The 22,524-nt window shown below is 45.5% G+C and overlaps 1 protein-coding gene across 1 annotated transcript in view; it reads right to left on the bottom strand.

Annotated features, from left to right (window-relative positions):
* PCNT (pericentrin) overlaps window positions 1-22,234 on the bottom strand; it is a gene marked incomplete at its 5' end in the record, with an annotated part of 103,236 nt that extends 81,002 nt beyond the window's left edge. The window contains 12 exons of the mRNA XM_084264961.1: window positions 545-719; window positions 898-956; window positions 2,318-2,573; window positions 3,451-3,627; window positions 4,827-4,919; window positions 5,005-7,434; window positions 8,563-8,727; window positions 10,303-10,446; window positions 11,709-11,888; window positions 12,808-12,858; window positions 14,917-15,114; window positions 22,184-22,234. Coding sequence (XP_084121087.1) covers window positions 545-719; window positions 898-956; window positions 2,318-2,573; window positions 3,451-3,627; window positions 4,827-4,919; window positions 5,005-7,434; window positions 8,563-8,727; window positions 10,303-10,446; window positions 11,709-11,888; window positions 12,808-12,858; window positions 14,917-15,114; window positions 22,184-22,234 — 3,979 coding nt within the window. The remainder of the gene's footprint in view (window positions 1-544; window positions 720-897; window positions 957-2,317; window positions 2,574-3,450; window positions 3,628-4,826; window positions 4,920-5,004; window positions 7,435-8,562; window positions 8,728-10,302; window positions 10,447-11,708; window positions 11,889-12,807; window positions 12,859-14,916; window positions 15,115-22,183) is intronic.
* Between the last annotated feature and the right edge of the window lie 290 nt (window positions 22,235-22,524).

The raw sequence follows: 22,524 nt of genomic DNA, 5'->3' as shown, positions 1-22,524 counted from the left end.
CATAAAGGGGTTGGTTGGGGAAGGGCACTTCTGGGTGCCTCCAGGGCAGCCTGAGTGCAGCCAGGGCACTGGGTTGGTCTTCTGTAATCATGGGTTAATCAGGTACTCTGTGTTATCACTGGGTGTGAGTGAAATTTGCTGTTATTGTTTTACTTTCATGGTGCTTTTGTCAGTAACTGTCCTTATTGCAACCCACAGAGGCTCTGTCTGTCTCTCCTTAGGGACTGAGGAAGCCAATGCTTGGGGCTGAACCATGACACTGCCAAAGCCAGTTTTCAGCCAGAAGCAAACCTTTAAAACAGCTGAAGGAAAACAAAGAGTTTCTCTCATACTCTGTGGAAGCCAAAACAAAACTCAACTAACCAGATTTTAAATGGTTTTCATTTACATCCTGTTTTCTAGACAGCCTCACGCCATCAACCCAGTTTTTAAGTAAGAACACACAGGATTTATCTTGTATTTTCTTCTTATGCAGGTTCTAAAAACACAGTTAGGTCTTCTATTGTTCAATAAAGACAACCACTCTCTAGCCCCTGATACTTACATTTTGACTGTTCGTTCTCAAGAGAAAGCAGCCCCAGTTCTGCTTTGACCTTTTCTAATTCCATTTCCAGAGTTCGCTGCAGTTCCATCATTTCAGTCTGATGTTTTTCTGACAGGTCTTCACACGTGCTTCTTAAACGCATCTCAGACTCCAATTCCCAGTCTCTTTTGAGAGTCTAAGAGAGCAAGATGTGCATGATTAAAGCAAACATATTTAGTGTATTAGTACTTTTCCCCCCATCCCCTCCTCCATGTATTTGTCTCTACAATAACCACATAGGCACAGGACTTCTACTAGTTCTAGCTTACTGAAAGAAGTTTTACTACTTCTTGCATGAAGAACAGAATTTGTACCTCTAATGCCTGGATATGTGTCTCCTCCATTTCCAATTCTATCTTCTTTCTCTGATCAACTGTAAAATAAGATTATACTTCTTAATAAATTTGCATGAAACATTATGATTAAATACTCAGTAGAAAGCACAGAATCACAAGGTTGGAAGAGACCTTTAAGCTCCTCAAGTCCAACCATTCCCATCCTAAGCCAAACCAGATCCTTAAGTAATACCTTAAGTCTACCTTTTTTTTTAAACACACCCAAGGAAGGTGACTCAGCCCCTCCCTGGGCAGCCTGTGCCAGGCCCTGACAACTCTTCCAGGGAAGAGCTTTCCCCTCACATCTGAGCTGACCCTGCCCTGGCACAGCTTGAGCCCATTGCCCCTTGTCCCATCTCCTGTCCCCTGGCTGAAGAGACCATCGCCCACCTCTCTGCACCCTCCTGGCAGGTCAGTGTAGGCGGTGAGAAGGTCTCCCCTCAGCCTCCTCTTCTCCAGGCTGAACACCCCCAGCTCCCTCAGCCGCTCGTCAGAGGATTCACCCTCCAGCCCCTTCACCAGCCTCATAATTGGTTACGTTCATATTAAGTTACCTTGCCAAAAGGCATGTAAAGAGCACTGATCTCAAGAACTGCATCCAGACCTTCTCCTGCACCCAAGTCTCAGTTTGCTGTATTACTGCTGGTAACAAATGGTTTCCTACTCTTGGGTCAGAGACACACATCCTTAAAACATTTCCCTTCCTCTCAGGAAGATCAACAAAAGGAATGGTTCCTAAGCTTCTTCAGTGAGTAGCTGCCAGCCTCCCTCTTCTCCAGAAACTCCTGCTCTCAGGTCAGGAACAGTCCCTTGATCTGGGAAGAGGGAGCTACCCCAAACAGCAAAGAGCACCATCAGCAGGCTTTCAGTACTATCAAGTGCAGCCTTCCTCTTGCTGATGTCAAAATACAATCCTAGATCAAATACATTTCAAAGGACACTCAGCTTCAGGTTCTCACTGAGCCTTTCAGTCCCTTTCCAAGTCCTCTACAAACCCCTGAGAGGGTAGGCCAGGAAGCATTTCCATACCTCATCAGAAACACAACAGTAATCAGTGCTGATTTAGGGAAAAAACCTCTTAAGAAACATTAACAGATAAGAACTCTGCTCTCTGCGCCATTCAAATTCTGAGAGCTCTAACGATTCCTGAAAGCAACTAATTCAGTATGGTGCTACAAAACACCCACAAAGTTAAAGAAAATCTAAACTTAGGTCTGGACAGCTTTCTTCTTGCATATAGGACACACACTCTGGCACATGCCAATTGAGGTGCTGTCCCTACTGAAGACACCCCCAGCCATCACTCAAAATGCTGGCTCTACACCAAGAGGAGAATCTGTGGAGGAAGAAAATTACTGACACTGTTTAAATTTCAGGTCCTTCTTCCCAAATTTAATACCTAGTTCTTGCTGATACTTTGACTTAAGGTCTTCTTTTTCCTTCAGACTCTGTTCTTTACTCTTCTCCCACTCCAGCTGATGGCGGCTTTGCAGAATCGCTACCTCCTGAGCGCGCTTATCATTGAGCATCTCCCGTAGCTCCACGAGGGCCGTTTCCTTTTCCTTCCTCAAGTTCGACTGCGTAAGCTCAAGCTGAGAGGTGTGCATATTATTCAAGCTTAGACGTAAAGCTTCCAGTTCAAGGACGTGCAGTGTCTGCAATGGAGAATAAAAAGGGTTTTTCCTCCCCTCTGATGAAAAGTGTTCCCTTTTTTCACAACCAGTTTCAATTGCTTTCAACTGATAAACACATCTAAGCTTTCCATACTTGGAGAGTGTTTCTTCATGGCAGGGACAGCAGCCCGAAGACAAGGTGATCTTTATTACCATGAGATCTGTACAACATTTTTAGGGCAAAGTAAAAGGCTTTCCTTTCCTGCCTCTCATTTTCACCACCTACAGAACTCCTAGTATCTGTCCACTTCCTCACAGTGTCAGAGCAGAACACAAGCTCACCCACCCCAACTTTTTGCTTCCTATTTAAAGAAAAAAAAAAAAAAAAAAGAGTTCCCTGTGTGTGGCTATCATTTCTAAACAGCAATGTTCTCCAGTGGTATTGGATAAGTGGAAATAAAACTCACCATGCCTCATTAAACGAAGTACAGCATACCAAGAACTAGAAATGGCAGCTAAACCAGACCAAACATTTCAATTCTTCAGTAAACAATACATGAACATCTCACAATTTGACCTGCCACTATATGTGTCCTTTCCATTTCCCATTTGCATTTACTGGAAATGTTCAAAAGCCCATTAAATCTCTACAGGAATAAAGGTCAGGTTTACATATGTGAGTGTAGCATGAAAGCATTCCTAATCACATTAGTGGAATATTAAAGCTACTAAACCGCTGGTACTGTTTAATTAAATTTACTTGTTAAACTTACAAAGATATGATAATGATCAAGTTTGACAGTTTTGGGGGTTTAATTTAAAGTATCCCATTTGCTTCAGAACTGATGTTAAAAATTGTGGAGCCTTCTTCCCACAGCAGCCAGGTAACCCCCTCCAGTAATGACTGCCTTTATTTTACCTGGGATTGGAGCTGAACTTGCTCGAGCTCTGCTTTGTGGGTGGATGCCATGTGCTGCTGAAGTTCATCCAGCAGCCGCTGCTGCTCTTTATTTAGCTCAGCACGGAGAGTCTCCATTTCCCCATCGTGTTTAGCCATCAGTTCAGAGATTTCACGGTTGTGCTCTCGTTCATGTACCTGCAGAGAACACTCAGATACAGAGCTCTCTTCAAAATGCTGTTAGTTCGAACCATAAAATGGTCTGGGTTGGAAGGGACTCCAAGGATCACAGAGCTCCAATCCCCTGCCACAGGCAGGGCCACCAACCTCCAGGCCTGGAGCTACACAAGGCTGCCCAGGGCTCCAGCCAACCTGGCCTTGAACACCTCCAAGGGATGGGGCACCCACCACCTCTCTAGGCAGCCTGTTCCAGCCCCTCACCACTCTCTCTGGGAAGAACTTACCCATAATATCCAATTTAAACCTGCCTTCCTTCAGCTTTAATCCATCCCCCTTGTCCTGCCAGTCTCTGCCCTTTTGAAAAGCAGATTTCCCTCCTGTTTCTCTGCTCCCTTCAGGGACTGGAAGGCTGCAATGAGGTCTCCCCACAACCTTCTCTTCTCCAGGCTGAACAAGCCCAGCTCCCTCAGCCTCTCTCCATACAGGAGGTGCTCCAGCCCTCTGATCATCTTTGTGGTTCCTCTGAACCCTCTCCAACAGTTCTACATCTTCCTTGTACTGGAGGCCCCATCTCCGGACACAGGACTCCAAATGGGGCCTCAGGAGGGCAGAGCAGAGAGGGACAACCCCCTCCCTGTCCCTACTGGCAACCCCTCTCCTGATGGAGCCCAGGATAGCATTGGCATTCCAAGCTTCAAGTTAGGCCCCCTAATTGTGTCGTACAGCAAGGCACAGACTCCAATTGGGGTGGATGGACAACAACTTCAATAACAACCGAGCAAACTTTTATCCCCTCTGGGTGGCTGACCCAGCAGCCTCAAGTCCAGTTTCAGGACTTTTCATGAATACCAGAACCACAACATTCCTACACAAAAGGTTGTCCCAGGGGCTCTTTCCCTCTGCACCTTCCTTACCATGACAGCGCACACCCTGCCACCTCCCTGCTAAACCAGCACAAATTCACATCTCTACATGATCCTCTTTCCTGCTTTTCCTCTGGCTTTTGCAGCTTCTCTCCAACAAGCAGAACTGTCTTTTCCAGGGCTGCTCTCCATTTCCCACACCTAATAAATTATTGAGCCTGAATTCTGCCCCCTCCCCAGACCCAAGTCAAAGTTGCCATGGAAAAAAACCCACAATTGATTTTTTTTTGCATCTCTCAAACATTTGTACTGCTTAAGTTCACTCTAAGCTAAACCAACTTACACAGCAATTACCTTTTTTATTAAAGCAATCTGTTCCTTTCTTTCTTCTTCCAACTTCTGCTGGTTTTCCACTTGATCTTTCATTTCAGCCTTTAATTCTTCTATCTGAAAACAGGCATACAAACATTTGTAATCACTACCTTAAACATTCTGAAACCCAAAGGCTCCTGCCCTTTGTGGGATTTCCCACCCCCTTCTTGTATGCCAAACTCACTTTAGTTAGTTGGGCAAGACGTTGAGCCTCCATTTTATCAATTTCCTCCTGGTAATGCTTCGCCATCTGGGACTGTGTCTCCTGGGCAGCTTGCACAGACTGTAAGGACTCCTGCAAGCGAGCCTCAAGCTCCAAATGAACCGTCTTCAAATGGGTAATTTCTTCAGTCAGCTGGCTTTTTTCCTCACTGTATTTGGTGGTTTTGGCCTTTATTTCAGCATTAAGTTTATCAATTTCTAAGCTGCTGAAGTTTAATCTGTCCTCATATCCCAGTCTTTCAGAGTCATGCATCTCTTGGAGGTTTTTCACTTCAGCATGAAGTTCACGTATGTTTTTCTCAAGATCGTCGATGATGCCAGCATTCTCTGCTAGTGCTGTTTCTGCTTTTGCTAGATCTTTCTCCACATCAGATAATCTTTCTGCTAAGGCTTTTTTTTCCTTCAGTAAGAGTGCTAAATTTTGTTCCTTATTATCGATTTCAGCTTTGAGCAACTCCTGCTCTTTTAGCAATGTCTCTTCAGATACAATTTTCTGACCAAGCAGCTCTGCTACTGTCTGGTTTTTAGCCTTCTGAGCATCAAGCTGACTTTGCATTTGATCCCTTTGACTTTGCAAGGCAGCTAACTGGCGTCCAAAAAGAGATTGTACTTCACTTGTTACAGAATCAGAAGCTGTCTTCTGTTCCTGAACATCTTTCACTAATTGCTCCTGAGTCCGTAGCCGCACCATCAACATCTCTCTTTCCTCCTGGAGGTCCTTCACCATTTCTTGCCAGGTAGAGGATGTTAACACTTGTGTTAAAGGCTCTACAGATTGGCCTCCATCATCATCATGCTGCTTTACTAGAAACATTATTTTGTTTTGAAGTTCTTTCTCCTTCTCTGTTTTTTGAAGGAGTTCTTTTTCACAACGGGCCCGTGCTTCGCGCTCCTCATCCAGCTCCACAGAGACATGAGAGAGCTCAGCCATTACCTTCTCCCATTTTCCAACAGCTTCCTGGGTCTCTTGATAAGACTTCTTCAATGCTGACTCCATCTCACGGAGCCGCTCCGTTAGCTTCACACATCTCTCTAAGCAAGTAGTCTCATCACCCTTTAAGTCTTCAAGGTCACTTATTCTGTTCTGCTGTAGGAAGTTATCTGACAGAAACGAAACAAAGGCCTCTGCTCCCACCTCCGTCTCTTCAAAAGTCTCTTGAGACAAATCTCTGCTGGGTTCTAGCAGCACAGTATCATCTAACCCATACCTACTACACCTACCTTCTTCAATAGTATAACCTTCAGAAGTGCTGGACACATGTGATTCTTCTGGTATCTCTGTGGAGATGAGATATTTAGCCAAAATGCCTCCGTCGCCACTGAAAAGCCCTACTTCTGGTGAGTGCTCTTCAGACAGGTCATCTCCTTCGCTACTTTGATTATTCTCTGTGATATTTGCATTCTTAGTTTCTTCTAGTTGATCCCTTGAAGAGTCTGCTTCCAAGTCCCACTGCAACTCTAGCTCTTTGTGAACTAGCCTATCTTCACCTCTCAGCTCGGGTGGTGTATTCCACAGCTCCTCAAGCCCTGATCTCTGCAACACCTCTGGCAAAATCTGTTTTTCCCTCAATTTCATTAGCTTTTCATCAGAGACAGCCTCTTCATTATGCTTTTGCCTTACATCCACACTCTTTTCAGCCTCATAAAGACGCTTTTCATTTAATTCCTGGATCAAAGAATTCAGTTTCTGAATCTCTTCATTCAGGAACTGTTTTTCTTGTTTATACTGCTGGGCTTCCTTGACCTGCTCTTCTGCATCAGAAAGTTGAGATTTAAGGCCCTCAATTAAATCCTTGTATTTAATCTCCATTTCAGATTTTTCTCTCTGAAAGTCTTCCTGTTGGTTTTCAAGCTTTCTTCTCAAGTTTTCTTGATTAATTTCAGACTCACGAAGACTATTACTTAAGTCAATTATCATGCCATTTAAGCTCTGAACATGCTCTTCAGAATTCAGAGCACAGAGTTCCTTTTTGAACTGCTCAAGTTCATTCTTGTATTTTAAAAGCATTTCTTCTTCATATACCTGCTTGGCTTCTGCAATATCTCTTCTGTGGCACTTCTCCAGTTCAGCCCTCAAGTTCTCCAACTGATGACAAATATCCTTTTCATGAGTGGTTTTCAGGTCTTCAATATGCTGCTGTTCTTTTATTTTAGATAAAGCTATTTCATTTTTTAATTCTGTTATTTCTAAGTCCCGGAGAGAAAGGGTATGTTGTAGCACAGACAAGCTAAACCTCTCTGATGTCAGGAGATCTTGAAGACTTTTAATATGTTGGTCTTTTTCTTCCATGCTTTTGTGAAGCTGTTGCACTGTATCTTTCATATCCTCTTCCATTTGGGAAAGCAGATTTTCTTTCTCTTTGGTATTCTTAAAAAGAAGACATTACATATGAAATATGCCATGTTTTAATTTCCTTAGGACTCCTGCTTTCAATGCAACTTCACACCCTGCCTTTAACAGTAAATATGTGTATCATTGGCCCATGGAACAGGAATTTTTAAACACATCCTTAAGAGCAGAAAGTACTATTGAAAAACTCTTCAAATGTAGCAATACCAAATTGTCCAAGTGATTACCAATGGTAGCCACTGGTTTTTTCCTTCTACAGTTAGTGGCCTTTAATAATAATAAAAAAATAAGCCAGAGTTAGACACAGCTCTCCATCTCACACACAGAGAAAACATGTCCCACAGACAGGAGTAGACCATCAGAACACCACATCAAATTTTTTACACTCACTCAAAAGTGTAAGGCTTCTATCTACGGCACTGCACAGTCCCTGTGCATTTGTTTCTAAAGAAAAGGACTTTTTTCATGACCATGCCACTACAGTAGGTCAGAGTTCTCAAACGTGCAATACGCATTATAAAAAAGTTAAATACCCTTTCTGTGGTTCTGAGTTCCTTATTCACACTGCCTGTTTCTGGAACTATTACATCAAAATATTCCCATACAAGTTTCTCCTCTTTTTTTTTTTAAGATTTGAAGCTAACAGTTACAGACATAGTTCCCCTCAAACAGGTGTTTCAAGTTCACACACAACTGTGCTGCTATGTACTCACATAGCATACCCAGCACCCCTCACCCCACTGCATGCCTGTCAGTTGTGTTCCCACATGCCTCAGTCCAACAAACACTGGATGGACCTGCTTCTGATGGAGACTTCTAATATAAAACAATTTAGCAAGAGTTAGAGACCAATCCACTGCAACAGAAACTGATGGGAGTAATTTCAGTAAATAAGCAAATTTTGAAGAGCCAGAACTGAATCCTTATCTTAAAAATAAAAATCTTAAACTGCAAGCAGCTGTTCTGCCTTGGCTGAACATCACTACCTTCAGAGTGCAGTTTCACTGCTGAGGCATCAACGTTACCTCATGCACAAATTAAGTCTTCATTGCAGGGTCTTACTCCAGCAAGCACCACCTTGTCTTGCATGATCACAACAAAAAAGAATGTTTAGAACTCTATAAAGGCACCTTAAGTAATTTTTACCTTTTGAGAAGTCTCCAGCTGTACTTCCAGGTCATGTGCTTTCTGGCGCAGCATCTCCAAATGTGCATTTTGCTCTCTGAGACGATTCTGAAACAGGGACATCTGCTGCTGGGCTTCTAATATTGCATTCTTCCCAGGGGTTTTACTTCTCAGCATCTCATTAACCTGAACAGATAAAGGTACAGTCAGAAGTGTCTCCATCACGATAACTCACATACAACTCTTGCTTTTTGCACAAACTACACTGTATTCACTTACATGGATTTACCCTGTGTCTTTCATTCTCCATAAATAAAAATCTCCCTAAAAGCTCAGACAACACTTGTCATGTCTTAGTTACTATTACTTTCTGTAAAGATATAAAGGTTAGATAATCCATGTCTCCAAAGCCCCCAAAACAAAGCAGGGCTTCCAATGGACTGGACATACTGGTAAGAGCACAAAGAACATAACCAGTCTCTCTGCAAAGGATGTACAGCTCCATATAAAAGGTTTTTTCTCTCCACCTTCCAACAAATGAAAATAAAATCTTTACCCCTATGAATAAAACACATTTTACTCCCATTTTTAAAACCTTTTTTTCTAAAGGCTTTGCTAAAACCAAGAAGATAATATTTAAGACAGTATTAGTGCTTTCATCTGTCAAAGTTGATGTGCTTCCAGAGCCAACTTGTATTACATCACTAGCCTTATTTAAATATGCCTGAAGTGCTATTTAGAGGCTTTATCTTTGTCTTTTGACGGCCTGCAGAGCAAATCCCAACAATCATCTTTACAGTAATTTTCACTATTACCCCATACTTTGCTACTAGCAATCAAGACTCTAGACAGAAAGTAGTATGGTTTTATTTTTTTCCAAAGTTAGAATTTCATTTAGCAGAGGATTTGTTTTCCAAGGTATGAGAAATTCGTTCAAGATAATCCCTGGACTTGACTAAGTGCCAGGGGTTTGGTTTTGTTTTCTTACACACACACCCCCCCCCCCCAACCAGTCATGTAAGAAGTGTAATCCATCCTAGAGCAATTCTTATCTTGGAAACCTGAAATAGTAAGTAAGCATAAACATAACTCCCCAGTGTATACTACAATGTTCCTGAGAAAACAAATACAGAGGTGCTTAGAGAGCCTTGCCACTAGGACACTGAGCGTCCCCGAAAAACACTAAGGTATTTTAGGGAAAAACTGAAGTAGATGAAAGGCTGTAGGATCTCTTTATGTAGGGATCAGGTCCACAATAAACTTGTTGCACTGCAGCAGGTTTCTGCACATCACAGGCACTGCATCAACTGTCTTCAGGTTATTTTAAATCTCCTCCTTTGAGCCAAGTCACATTACCTCAACACTGCAAGTCTGTGGAACAGCTGCTACAGTTGCCTGCGCAGACAGTCGGAGCTCTCTTTGGCAAAGGCAAGGAAAACTGATCACACACAGTCTGTATCATTACAGTGATCCCAAACCAAGAGTATGGGGTAGAATTCCCTTACAAGGGCTAAACTGACGGACAGAGAAGAGTAACAACCTCCCAAACACTACACAAGCAAGTAAGTGGGAGATAGAAGGATATTTCCAAGACTTCTCCCTAGAAACTGGGGAAAACTGCCTCACCTTGACATCATTTTCACTTCTGTATTGCAAAGTGAACTACGAAGGCCTATGTGATAAGCTCAGTACATTTTCATGTTCATGTGCCAAATCTATTCTTACACCCTTTGTAAGGAAACAGAAATTGGAGAGGCTCACCTGATGTAACTGAAGCTGTAAATCATGGATCTGACTGGCTACATGTGAAGCCTCTTCCTGTAGGTCATCCCGATCCTTCTTTGCCTGTTGAAGGCAGGTTGTTAGTTGCCTGATGACTTCATTCTGCTCTTGAACAGTAGTTTCCTACATGGATCACAAGAAACAGTCTGAAAATTAAAACAATCTTAGAACATTAGGAAAGCAGTAAGCTTTCACAAAGTGAAGCAGTTGAAAGTCTGTAGCTCCACTGAAGCTTAAACAAACTTGCACCAAAGGACCAGAAATATTTGTGTTCCAACATGATGGTGATGAAAGAGGAATCTTACATTCATCTCAAAGACAGCTAACTTTTTTAAACAAGTGATAGAGTGCCAGCGACTAAATTAATCTCTTTACTTAAAAATTTTGTAGATGTTACTGATGCAAAAGCAATCAAGGTTTTTTTTACAGGATGTAATGAGCACTTAGTACTCCTTAAGTTGTTTCCTATCTGTCAGCTCTTCTTTTCAGCCACATGAGTGAAAGCTAATGGGATGGGATAAATTAATCCTGTTTTACGTTAATCACATTAATCTTTTCAATGTATTTCTCACCAACAGGAAGTGGTTTTGTTTCCCAGTCCTAAAAGGAGAAAAACAGCATGTAAAGGGGGAAGTAACCATTCTTCAGTAGCACCTGATCATTTCCCTTCACATAGAAATGCTAGAGAAAGGGAATTGAAAAATAGCTATTGTTAATATTTTGGGAGAGAGTAAGGTACATGTCAGTTTATTAAAGTTCAATTTCTTCTACTTAATCATTTGCCCATACAGAAAAAAACACCAACCACAAGATGCTAAAACCAGAAAGCCACAAGTATTTATAAATTCAAAAAGCATGAATGATCTCTGGGGAAAAAATAATACATAGTGGTGGTGCACACCTGAGAAGGAGCCCAGCTGCATGGCTGAAGTGGTTTGCAGGCATATCCATGGAAACACTGATGTTTCAGTAACTATTTAAAACAACCTTTATAAAAATAGAAACCCCAAGCTCATACACTGCACCCCTACCTCAACACATGAACAACTAAGTGGTTCTTGCATGTTTTCTCTGTAGAGGCCTGCTCCTCAATATAGGAAGAAAGTTTATCAATTAAAAACTAGTAGCAAGTGTTCAACCATTTCTCAGCAGAAGAATTTAACTATGCAGTTCATAAAACCTCTCAAAACCCAAAATATTACCCTCACTTGATTCAAGCAACATGAAGCCCTAGAAGGCCTCAGTTCTGCATTTCACAGCACACACTAGCGAGGTGAAGCACTTCTGAAAAAAAGCAATGCTTAGTCTTAGTTTTGCCTCTTAAACCTTTTGTAGGATTCAACAACAGTACTATCAACCCCATTATCCAGTTCTCTCAAAGGTACCTGAAGTTGTCTAGAGTCACTGTGCTGGCTAAGTTGTTCCTGCAGGTCGTCCATTTGCACAGTGAGGGTTTCCACCGCTTCTTGCTTCTCCCACAGTCTGTTCTCTAACTCAGCTATTCTTGCCCGACACACCTTAGCATCAAGTTCACTGTATTCTGCAGCAGAATTCATCATAGCTTCCTTCAGAAAAGAAAGAAAACTCTGATTTATTCACCAAAACATGCCATTTCTGGTTTGCAATTACACTGAACCAAAATTTTCAAGCTTAAATTCTGACCAAATTCGAGCTTAAAAGTAATTCAACCTTGGGACTTTACATCTAATAGAAACATTATACATTAAGCCCTTAATTCTTAAAAAATGTTGCATAAAAATGCTAGATAACAGTCTCATACAATACTTTTAAGGCACAAAAGTAAATTAGGGAGAAAAGAGCCTTGTGATTCAATAGCACCAAGTTGTGGTAAAGTACCATTCTGACACATTGAGATGTAAAACTCCAACTCAGAAGCTGCAGGGGGGGAAGAGGGGAGAATATGACAGAAACTAAACAATACTTTTACATCCATATGTGGTGACAGAACAGTCCATCCTTAGGAAAAATAATAATGATTTAAAATTCAATTCTAGTGTGAGCAGCTATTGCAGATTAATACTCAACATACTCTGATTTTCTATGCCCTTCAACAGCAAAACCAAAAAAAACCCCCACCAAGAACAAGGAGAGAAGCTGCTCCAATCAATCCCATAGTATCTCCTCCGTGACAGTCATGACAGTATTGCTCCTGAGAAACTATCTTGTGTTTTATTTTAACTTTTTTTTTGCTTTTATGTATGAAACAGTTAAAGAACAAACCTACTTTTTGACTAAAAACATTGCTTAATTTTCTCTGGATAAGGTCTGTGCTTTCACTAAAAGCAACCAGTCTCACTCCCCATACAGGTAACTACCCAGTTTTAACTGTAAAATAGCAAAATAGCATCGTCCATCAGGTTTAATAATCATGCTCAAGAACTAATAATTTTCGTAACCAATTATCATACTCTTCCTCCACACATGTAGCAGCATCTCTCACTAGAGACATTCACTCACACTTACTTCAGTGGCAGCATCATTCAGTACATCCCAGTTGGACAAGTCAGCACTCCCCTGGCAAGTAAACAAGTCAAGACATTAAGTTATTCCCATTTTAAAGAAATAAAGGGAAAAGCAGAATTGTTTTGGCAATACCCTGAGACCAGAGGGCTGAACAGGCTGTGTTGAGAGACAGCATACCAGCGAGAGATGGACTGGAATACTGAACTCAGCCAGTCACATGTGGTTAAGTGAACAAAGTAAATCCAAAGATATGAAAATTATTATGAATGTCCACACAAAAGTGTAGGGCTAAGTCAGAGATTCAGTGTTTTATTTTCTGCTTTTCTACCTTGCAAATGTCATTAAGCACTCTTTAATCTAATCTTAAATATTAGTAAACTAACAGGAGATCAAACATGCTAAAATGATTCAGAAGACAATGAAAGCAGTAATATTTTCTGATGCTTGATATCTTGAAAGATATTTACCTCTGATTTAATTCAGACCAGGACAAAGAAGGCAACAGCACTATTTAGAAAAGGCAGCCTGCAACCTTCCCTGCACAAAGCAGCTCCCCAAGGTGAACAAGCCCAACTCTCCCAGCCTGGCTTCACTGGAGAGGTGCTCTGAGCATCTTCATTGTCCTCCTCTGGACCTGCTTCAACAGATCCATGTCCTTCTTATGTTGAGGACTCCAGAACTGGACCCAGCACTCCAGGTGGGGTCTCAGGAGCAGAGCAGAGGGGCAGAATCCCTCCCTCAACCTGCTGGCCATGCTCCTTTTGCTGTAGCCCAGGACATGGTTGGCCTTCTTGAGCTGCAAGCACACATTGTTGGCTTATGTTGAGCTTCTCATCCAACCAAATGAGGCAACTGCTTCATCCAGGCAGACCAGTACATCTATTAGCTGATGCTGTACCAGTGGCTCTGTTTCTGTGCTTACCGACGCAACTACAGGGTTACCCACCTCTAGAGTGTCATCAGTACAAACATACTGAAACGTGTCAGGCAGAAGCAGAGTCACATTTTAAATTTATCAGCAAACCCAATGTCTACACTGGCTTCAGCTTTACAATGGCTACTAAGAGCTTGCTGGAACAAATCACATTATTTCAGAAAGCATTAAGCACATTTGAGCCAGCAAAGCAATACAAAACCAAACCAATACTGTGCATTAGAAGATCCTGACAGCTTTGCCCATCTACTATGCATGGATTTGCCATTCCACGAAGTCAGAGTCACAAGGCTGGAAAAGATCTTTAAAATCATCAAGTCCAACCATTCCCATCCTAAGCTAAACCAGATCCCTGAGCACCTCATCTCCCTGTCTGTTAAACACACCCAGGGAAGGTGACTCAGCCCCTCCCTGGGCAGCCTGTGCCAGGTCCTGACAACTCTTCCAGGGAAGAACTTTTCCCTCACAGCTGAGCTGACCCTGCCCTGGCACAGCTTGAGCCCATTTCCCCTTGTCCCATCTCCTGTCCCCTGGCTGAAGAGACCATCACCCACCTCTCTGCATCCCCATGGCAGGTCAGTGTAGGTGTTGAGAAGGTCTCCCCTCAGCCTCCTCTTCTCCAGGCTGTACACCCCCAGCTCCCTCAGCCACTCCTCAGAAGATTTGCCCTCCAGTCCCTTCCCCAGCCTGGTTGCCATTCTCTGGACACACTCCAGGACCTCAATATCCTTCTTATGGTGAGGAGCCCAAAACTGGACTCAACACTCGAGGTGTGGCCTCACCAGTGCCCATTACAGGGACACAATCACTTCCCCAGACTTACTGGCCACACTATTTTTGATAGAAGCCAGGATGCCATTGGCTGTGCCAGGTCACAGCCACATAACCAAACATCTGCCCAAAGAGAAGTTCATGACAGCGAAAGAGGACAGACTCCAGCAGGCAGCTCTGTGACAAAACCAGATGTCTAGCCCATATAATGGAGACAGTTTTTTTTCCAGTTATTCACATCACTTTGTAAGAGAGCTAATGAAGTGCAAATACTTTACCTACTCCTCAATGGCAGCTAGGTGACAGCACCAGAGAGCTCACACCCCACCGAGTAAAACAATCCCCAGAAATACTTGTCATCTGCAGACACAGTGAAGCGAAACACAAGAAATACCAAGATTTACCTCTGTTTCTGCTGCTGCCTCTAGTAGGTTGGTGTCTTCAGCCTTACCCTCTATACCCTGAGCAGCGCCTTGGGCCGCTGGTGCGTGCTCTGCCTTCGGAAGGTCATGCGTGTGGACAGACGAGCCCTTCCTCTTCGCCGTCTTTTTCTGCGGCTGCGCGACGTCACCTTTTGGTTTTCGCTGTCTGAAGTAAGCAAGCTGTGCAGGAAAGATTGGAAGAGGTAGAGGGAGAGGTAAGTGAGGAAAAGGTAGCAGGACCACAAGATTAACACACTCATGGGTGATGAAGATCCCGTCTCGATAAAATATATACATCTGCAGAAAAACCTGCTTGGTCTTCCCACTTTCCACAAGTTCAGAACATACTGGATAACTGTGCAGTTAAGCAAGGAATCTCACACCGGTACTAAAGACTCATTTCAATACAAGCAGCAAATTTTACTCAGTGAAACTTTGTAAGTCAGTGACAATCCAGAATTACAGCAAGACAGATTAGTAAAGGAACGAGTTGTTAATATGCTAGAATCATTAGGGGGAAAAAAAAATAATAATAATTGAGTAGCCTTTCTGCAAGACTGGCAAAAAAACCCCAATAACCCCCTAGAAACGTATCCAAACAGATCTTTGCCAGCGTAAGCTTGAAGATTAAAATTAACGGAAGTGAATCCTCACACTCCTTCCCGGCCATCCCCTTAAGAGAATACAGCAAAAACTTCCTCACCAGAAAGCAGTACATAAATAGAAAATCAATTAAGCCAGGTCATTTTAATTTCTTCTGTTGAAGAATCAGATGCTCTACTTTATCAGACTAAGTGCAACTCCACGAAGCACCAGGGACCTGTAAAGAATGTCACCGCTGGAATTTATTACCCAAGTTTCCTTAACACCTTAAACAGGACTATTGTAATTTCAACTCTAGTATTGTGTTTAGGCAGCATTTCCAAGCAACATCTCCCTCATAGCATAAATCCAGCCATCCTTCTCATAAGGAAAAGCCTTCTCTAAGGTTACAACCACAGATTATCAAGCACACTGTTAATACATCCTCGTGATAAGATAAGAGAGTCAAACGATAATGTGATGCAAACATATCTGCAACATATAAGAAAATCCACTGATTGACAGCATGGGTTTCCTGACAAACAGGCACCTTGCAGAAAATCCTTGTCCTTTTCATTCAACTCATGAAGTGGATTTAGTTTAGTCCTTTCTCCTTACACCCATAGCAACTGCTACCCAATAACTTAGCTACTCAACAGATAACACGGCTACACACCTGCTCCCCCGAGCAGACAGCTTAGAAGTTGGTTATATTTGCAGAAGGACATCCATTTCTTACCAGCAGTTAAGACGTTTATGTGCAAAAGGCTTATTTTTAAGATTACCCTTCTGTAGTTTCCATCATTATTAACACTGAATGCAGATTTAAACCAAAGATTGATGGGTTCCTTACAAAATAAACAGGCCAGTATGAACACCAACACTGTTTGCTGAAATCAAGGGTTAACACCAGCTCTTACCAACGGCAATCTGTGCCAAAAATAGCTACCGCACTTATTAACCTGATAGCATGGGGAAAAGGGTCAGCAGGGGACCTGTGGAGAAATGGAGAGGAGAGGAAGCTGCTGAAATGGGGGGGGGGGGGGGGGGGGAAGGGAAAATTGGGCCCAAAGTGATCAGAAAAGCTGAGAAAGGAAAGGCAGAGAGAGTAGCCACTGCAGACAGCGGTGAATGATTTCATGGAGACCAAGTATTTGACACTGAATATCTAAACAGGTATCCGGTTTTTAAAGGCACAGTTCAAAGAAAACAGAACTTGTTTTGCCCCACTGACATACAATAAACATTAAAATCATAATACCCATCATGCAGAAATATCCAGCTACTCCAAAGCTTTACAGAACTACTGCACTTGTTGGTCCATGGAAGTGTTTGAAGTTCAACACACTCCAGATCTATGGAATCACTGGATGAAGCGCGAGTTGGGACAGGACCAGGTTTCCAAAGCCTTTCATCAGCTACATGAATTTAAATGTCACCACAAAAGTATTCACTAGATACACAGAGAGCCATCCAACATGAAGTAGTAATGTGCATGACGATGATGAAAGTGTCTGCCCCATCCTGGGGAGATCCTGAGAAGGACCTGGGGATTCTGGTGGATGAGAAACTTCCCATGAGCCAGCAGTGTGCTCTTGCAGCTCTGAAGGCCAATGGTATCCTGGGCTCCATCAGAAAAAGGGTGGCAGCACAGACAGGGAGGGGATTGGTCCTCTCTGCTCTGCCCTCTTGAGGCCCCAGCTGGAGTCCGGGGTCCAGAGCTGCAACCCCAATACAAGACCTCATTGCAGCCTTCCCGTCCCTGAAGGGAGCAGAGAAACAGGAGGGGAATCTGCTTGTTAAAGGGCAGAGACTGGCAGGACAAGGGGGATGGAGTGAAGCTAAAGGAGGGAAGGTTTAAATTGGATATTTGGGGGAAGTTCTTTCCAGAGAGAGTGGTGAGGGGCTGGAACAGGCTGCCCAGAGAGGGGGTGGATGCCCTGTCCCTGGAGGTGTTCAAAGCCAGGCTGGATGGGGCCCTGGGCAACCTTGTGTAGCTCCAGGCCTGGAGGTTGGTGGCCCTGCCTCTAGCAGGGGGTTGGAGCTCTGTGATCCTTGGGGTCCCTTCCAACCCAGACCACTCTGCTTAGGCTGCCAGAAAGCAAATCAAGAATTGGATCCTTCGAAAGGGGCGTGATCATAGACTCACAGAATCAAAGGTGAAAACTTCCCAGCCAAGACAGAGCACACCACAGCACCTGAAAGCAGCAATCTATAATGGAGCACCCAACCTTTCTGTAGGTACTGATATACCACACAGTTTCATTCCACCAAGACCAGCCAGTGAAGAGTGGCAGCCGCAAGCATCTCTGAATCCGAATGCCAGCACCACACAAGCATCCTGGAACTAGAAGGCTAAGCCTGCCCAGTCCTGTGCCGTGTGGTCCCCATGTCACCCCTGACCCTGATTAACCACAGCACTGGCATCCTTCCACCACGTTATTGCAAGCTGACCAGCGCCAGCAGCATGGACCAGCACAGAGGAGAAGACTCCAGCACATGCAGTATTCTTCAGCTCTCACCTAATTTACTCCTTGATTACTGTTTCACATGCTTCAGAAATCAGAACTGAAGGAATACCCATAGACAAAGGCACAGAGCAGAAAACCGTATCAGCACCATGCAGGCAGTTTAAATAAACCTCAGTCCACCTCCTGGATACAGTAAACACAAGCAGTGATTGCTCTTAGACAAAACCCAGAAAGATTTTCTGGAGTTTCCTCAAACTGATGAGGCAGGAAAACTTTCTGGAAAACCAAGGCTCCTTTTTCAGCTCCTACCACATAAAATGCATGAACAGAAAGAACTTCATGAACACAAGATGTGGCACATACAGGCGTGTAACCAGAGGTGCAGCTGCCCAACAGGCACTCTAGCTAACACAAGGTGGAGGACAAGGGAATAAAAGGCAGCACTGAATACCTGGGGTCTGGTCTCTTTCTCAGTTACCACCTCGGCTGCCAGTACTGTGGGTATCAGAAACTGGGGTACCTGCAACAGTCAGTACCTAGCTGCCAAATCATGACAAACTTCCAGTCAGTACAGCACTTGGAATCATTATTTGGTGATAAACACATTTCAATAACAGAGGTTTTATTCTGATAGGAAGAGAATAAAACAAATACTAGTTTAAGGAAGAAAGCATTCACACTGTATCCCTTTCCCAAGTCATTACTTGGAATCCTTCGACTTTAGTCTGCTAAAGACAGAAAGAAATAAAATTTGGGGTGGAAAGGCTGAGGTGGGAAGGCAGAAAACCCCACGGAAGCTCCCACTAGCTCACACTTCCACATTCCAGCAGCACCAGACCACAGCCATCATGACTGTGTGTATTGCTACAAGCCAGGTTGCTACAACAGAGGCTGCACCACACGCACCCTTGTCCCCTGCCATAGTGAGTGCCCTCACTACAATGTGGTGAGGTAATTCAGGAAGCTGACGTGGATGGACACTGAACACTTTGGTATCAGCCTGGAGATGGGATGGCCATAAGCTGCTGTAGGCCTGCACTGCAGGAAGAAGGGACCTGGAGCAGATGTGCTTTCTCCCTTCCAAAACTGTGTTGGTATTCAGGAGGGCAGTGCAAAGAAAGCAAAACCAAACCAAACAAACAAAAACATGAAAGAAAATGAAAAAACAGAAGGGACATTTCCCTACTGCTCTATTATATTCAAGCCTTCAAAAACATGAGCATCCAAAGGATGTTTCTGAAGCAAGTTACAGCCCAGCAGCTCACCTACTCAGCAGCAGGGACATGTCCTACCACAGCCTTAAAAACACGCACAGATTAACAGCAAGATATACACTAAGAGCATTTGTTGTGGTAACCGGCCCAATGTGACTCTGTGCTACACAGTATCTCTACAGCTATAGGTATGTAAGATGCAAAACCAGGGCAAGCAAGCAGAGGGCCACACACAGTAGAAGTTGGGTGTGAGCATGTGGAATCCACAGCTCGCATGACTGTCTTCCAAAGCCAAACACAGATCACAGAGACACTGGACTGGTTCAGGTGGCCCCCTGCCACAGGCAGGGACACCCCCCCAACCCAGGGTGCCCCAAGCCCCATCCAACCCAGCCTTGAACCCTGCCAGGAAGCCAGGGGCAGCCGCAGCTTCTCTGGGCACCCTGTGCCACGGCCTCCCCCCTCCCCAGGAAGGATTTCTGTCTCCCAGCCCCTCTCCAGCTGCCCTCCCGCAGCTGAAGACCATTCTTCTGGGCCTGGCCCTCCCTGCCCTCAGCACCAGCCCCTCTCCAGCTCTCCTGGAGCCTCTGGAGGGACAGGAAGGGTCTCAGAGCTCGCCCCAGAAGCAGCCTTCTCTTCTCCAGGCTGAACCAGCCCAGGTCTCAGCCTGGCTCCAGCCCTCAGATCATATCCATGGCCTCCTCTGGACTCACTCCAACAGCTCCATGTCCTTACCATCTCTGTGTGCAATAGCCCCCATGGATATTGCTTCCATTCATTTCTCTGGGTGTTTTTGAAAGCTGCCTGGTGCCCAGACTTTGGGAGCTACACAGTCAGTGTCCGTGACACTTTAACGAGCGGAGGAAACACTACTCCATCTCTGCCTTTCTACTCTCCTGAGTACTCCAGGTGCACACACCACGCAGAAGCAACACTGACAGGGGGCTAACAATAGTTTTAAAATGGTAAGATAGAAGACATTTAGCACACAGTTTTAAAATAATACTAAATGCAACCCTGGCTCTGCACACACAGCATGAAATGGAATGCAAGTCCCTACTTTTTTTTTTCTCAATGGCAAACAGCAGCTGGACAACAGGTGGGAACTAATAACTTATTCAAGGCAAGTTGATCACATTTTTTTAGCTATAAACAGATATTCCACCTCGACAAGGGTGACAGAGGACATGTTAAGCTAGGTCACACACAGCCACCCGAGGAACTCCTGTCCACAAAGTTTCCCCTCTCAGTATTAACCCCAAACTAACCACAGCATTGTTCTCCAACAGGTGATGGTATCCACACAGCATGTATCAAGGCTGTGAAGGCAAGAGGGCAAGGAGCTACCAAGCAGGAGTGAGGAGAGATGCTGTGACAGCCTCTGGGTGCGACAGGCCATGGCCAGAGGAGCTGTGCTGCCCAGACACAATCCCACTCCCCTCCCAGTAACACTATCTTTCATTCCCTTCAGCACAGCACTGGGAGGATGGAGCTGAAACAGAAACACAGAGGACTGCTGAAAAGACCTGGCAGGTGACAGCATAGCTCAAAGCCACCTCTGATCCTACCACACAGATTTCCAGAGAGGTCCCACACAGAAAAGGCCATGCCCCTTTGCCTACTGGAGAATCACTGGGACTGGTATTAGGGGTGGGGAGGCTCCAGCCTGATGGAAAGAGCTGATCTCTCCAAACCTCCTGATGCTCTGTGCAGCCTCAGCTCTCACCTTCTGGCTACAATCCCTCATGTCATTCCCACTAGGATGGTGAGAACAGGGAAAGGATGGAGCTGCAGGCTTGCAAGCATTCTTCATCAGTAGAGTCTCAGAAGGTATATATGATAACACATCCAAAAACAGCAGAAATACTGAATTATGAAAAATCAGGGATTTCTAAATAGTTCTTGAACATCACTACCAAAGCAGAAGTTTGTATCTAAGACGGTTAATACATATCAAATGCTAATCACATAATTCTAAAAAACAGTTGTTACAAAAACATCACCTTTATATATCAGTCACCTCACATCACCTCTGTAGAGAGCCTGCAGACTGGTTCAGGTGGGAAGAGACCTCACACACACACCCCAGTGCCACCCCTGCCATGGGCAGGGACACCCTTCCAGTCCAGGGTGCCCCAAGACCCATCCAACCCGGCCTTGAACCCTGCCAGGGAGCCAGGGGCAGCCCCAGCTTCTCTGGGCACCCTGTGCCAGGGCCTCCCCCCTCCCCAGGAAGGATTTCTGCCTCCCAGCCACCATCCTGCAGCTGAAAGTTGTTGCCCTGGGCCTAGCTCTCCCTGCCCTGGGCACCAGCCCCTCCTCCAGCTGTTCTGGAGCCCCTGGAGGGACGGGAAGGGTCTCAGAGCTCTCCCCAGAAGCAGCCTTCTCTCTCTGGGCTGAGCCAGCCCAGCTCTCGCAGCCTGTTCTCATAGCAGAGGTGCTCCAGCCCTCAGATCATCTCTGTGGCTCCTCAGGACTCGCTTCCCAGCTCCGTGTCCTTGTAGCCCCGGGGACCCCTGAGCCAGAGGCAGAGCTGCCGGGGGCCTGCAGTACCGAAGCCCCTTGGGGATTCCCACAGGGAAATACAGTGTTTCCACAAACAACCGAGTAAAACACGGGAGAGGTGGGGGAAAAGCGAATCCCAAACCAAACCCAGGCCCCGGGGAAGACCTACGCGCTGCCGCACGCTGCCCCGTGCTCCGGGGGGATAACCCCCGGGCACCTCGGCAGCAAGGCGGGGAGCCCCACGAGGGGAGCGCCGCCGGGCAGGGGGACGTGCGGCAGAGCCACGCTGCCCAGATAACCCCAGATACCCCCCCTGTCCTCCCCGCCCCCGGCACGGCCCCAAACCGGCCGCAACGCTCCTCTGCCGCCAGCAGCCCAGCGCCGGAGCCCCGCACCGCCCCGTGCCCCGCCACAGCGCGCCGGGGCCGGGCCAGGCCGTGCGCGGCTCCCCTCCCCAGCCGGGAGCCCCCCACACACCTTGGCCCTGCCGGCCTCCACCTTCCGCCTCCGCGCCTCCTCCGCGTCCATGCGGCGGGCGGACGGGCCGAAGCCCCGGGGGCAGCAGCCGGCGCAGACCCGCGCCCCTCACTGCCCCGGCTGTCACACCAGAGGGGACGCGCGAGTTTCGGTTATGGCCGCCCCAGCGCCCTCTCCCCGCCCGTCTCTGCCCCGCCGCCAATCGCGAGGCGGCGGCGGCCCGCGCTGGCCAATAAGAAAGCAGGGGCCGGCCCACCCTCCCGGGAAAGGGAGGAAGCTCTCCAGCAATTGGCGAGGATCGCCGTGCCAGGGACGCTCGCCAGCCATTGCGGAGAGCAACC

The sequence above is a fragment of the Gallinula chloropus genome (genome assembly GCF_964237585.1).
Source record: "Gallinula chloropus genome assembly, chromosome: 5".
Taxonomy (NCBI): domain Eukaryota; kingdom Metazoa; phylum Chordata; class Aves; order Gruiformes; family Rallidae; genus Gallinula; species Gallinula chloropus.
The sequence above is the reverse complement of the archived record's forward strand: the minus strand, read 5'-3'. Positions and strand labels throughout refer to the sequence as shown.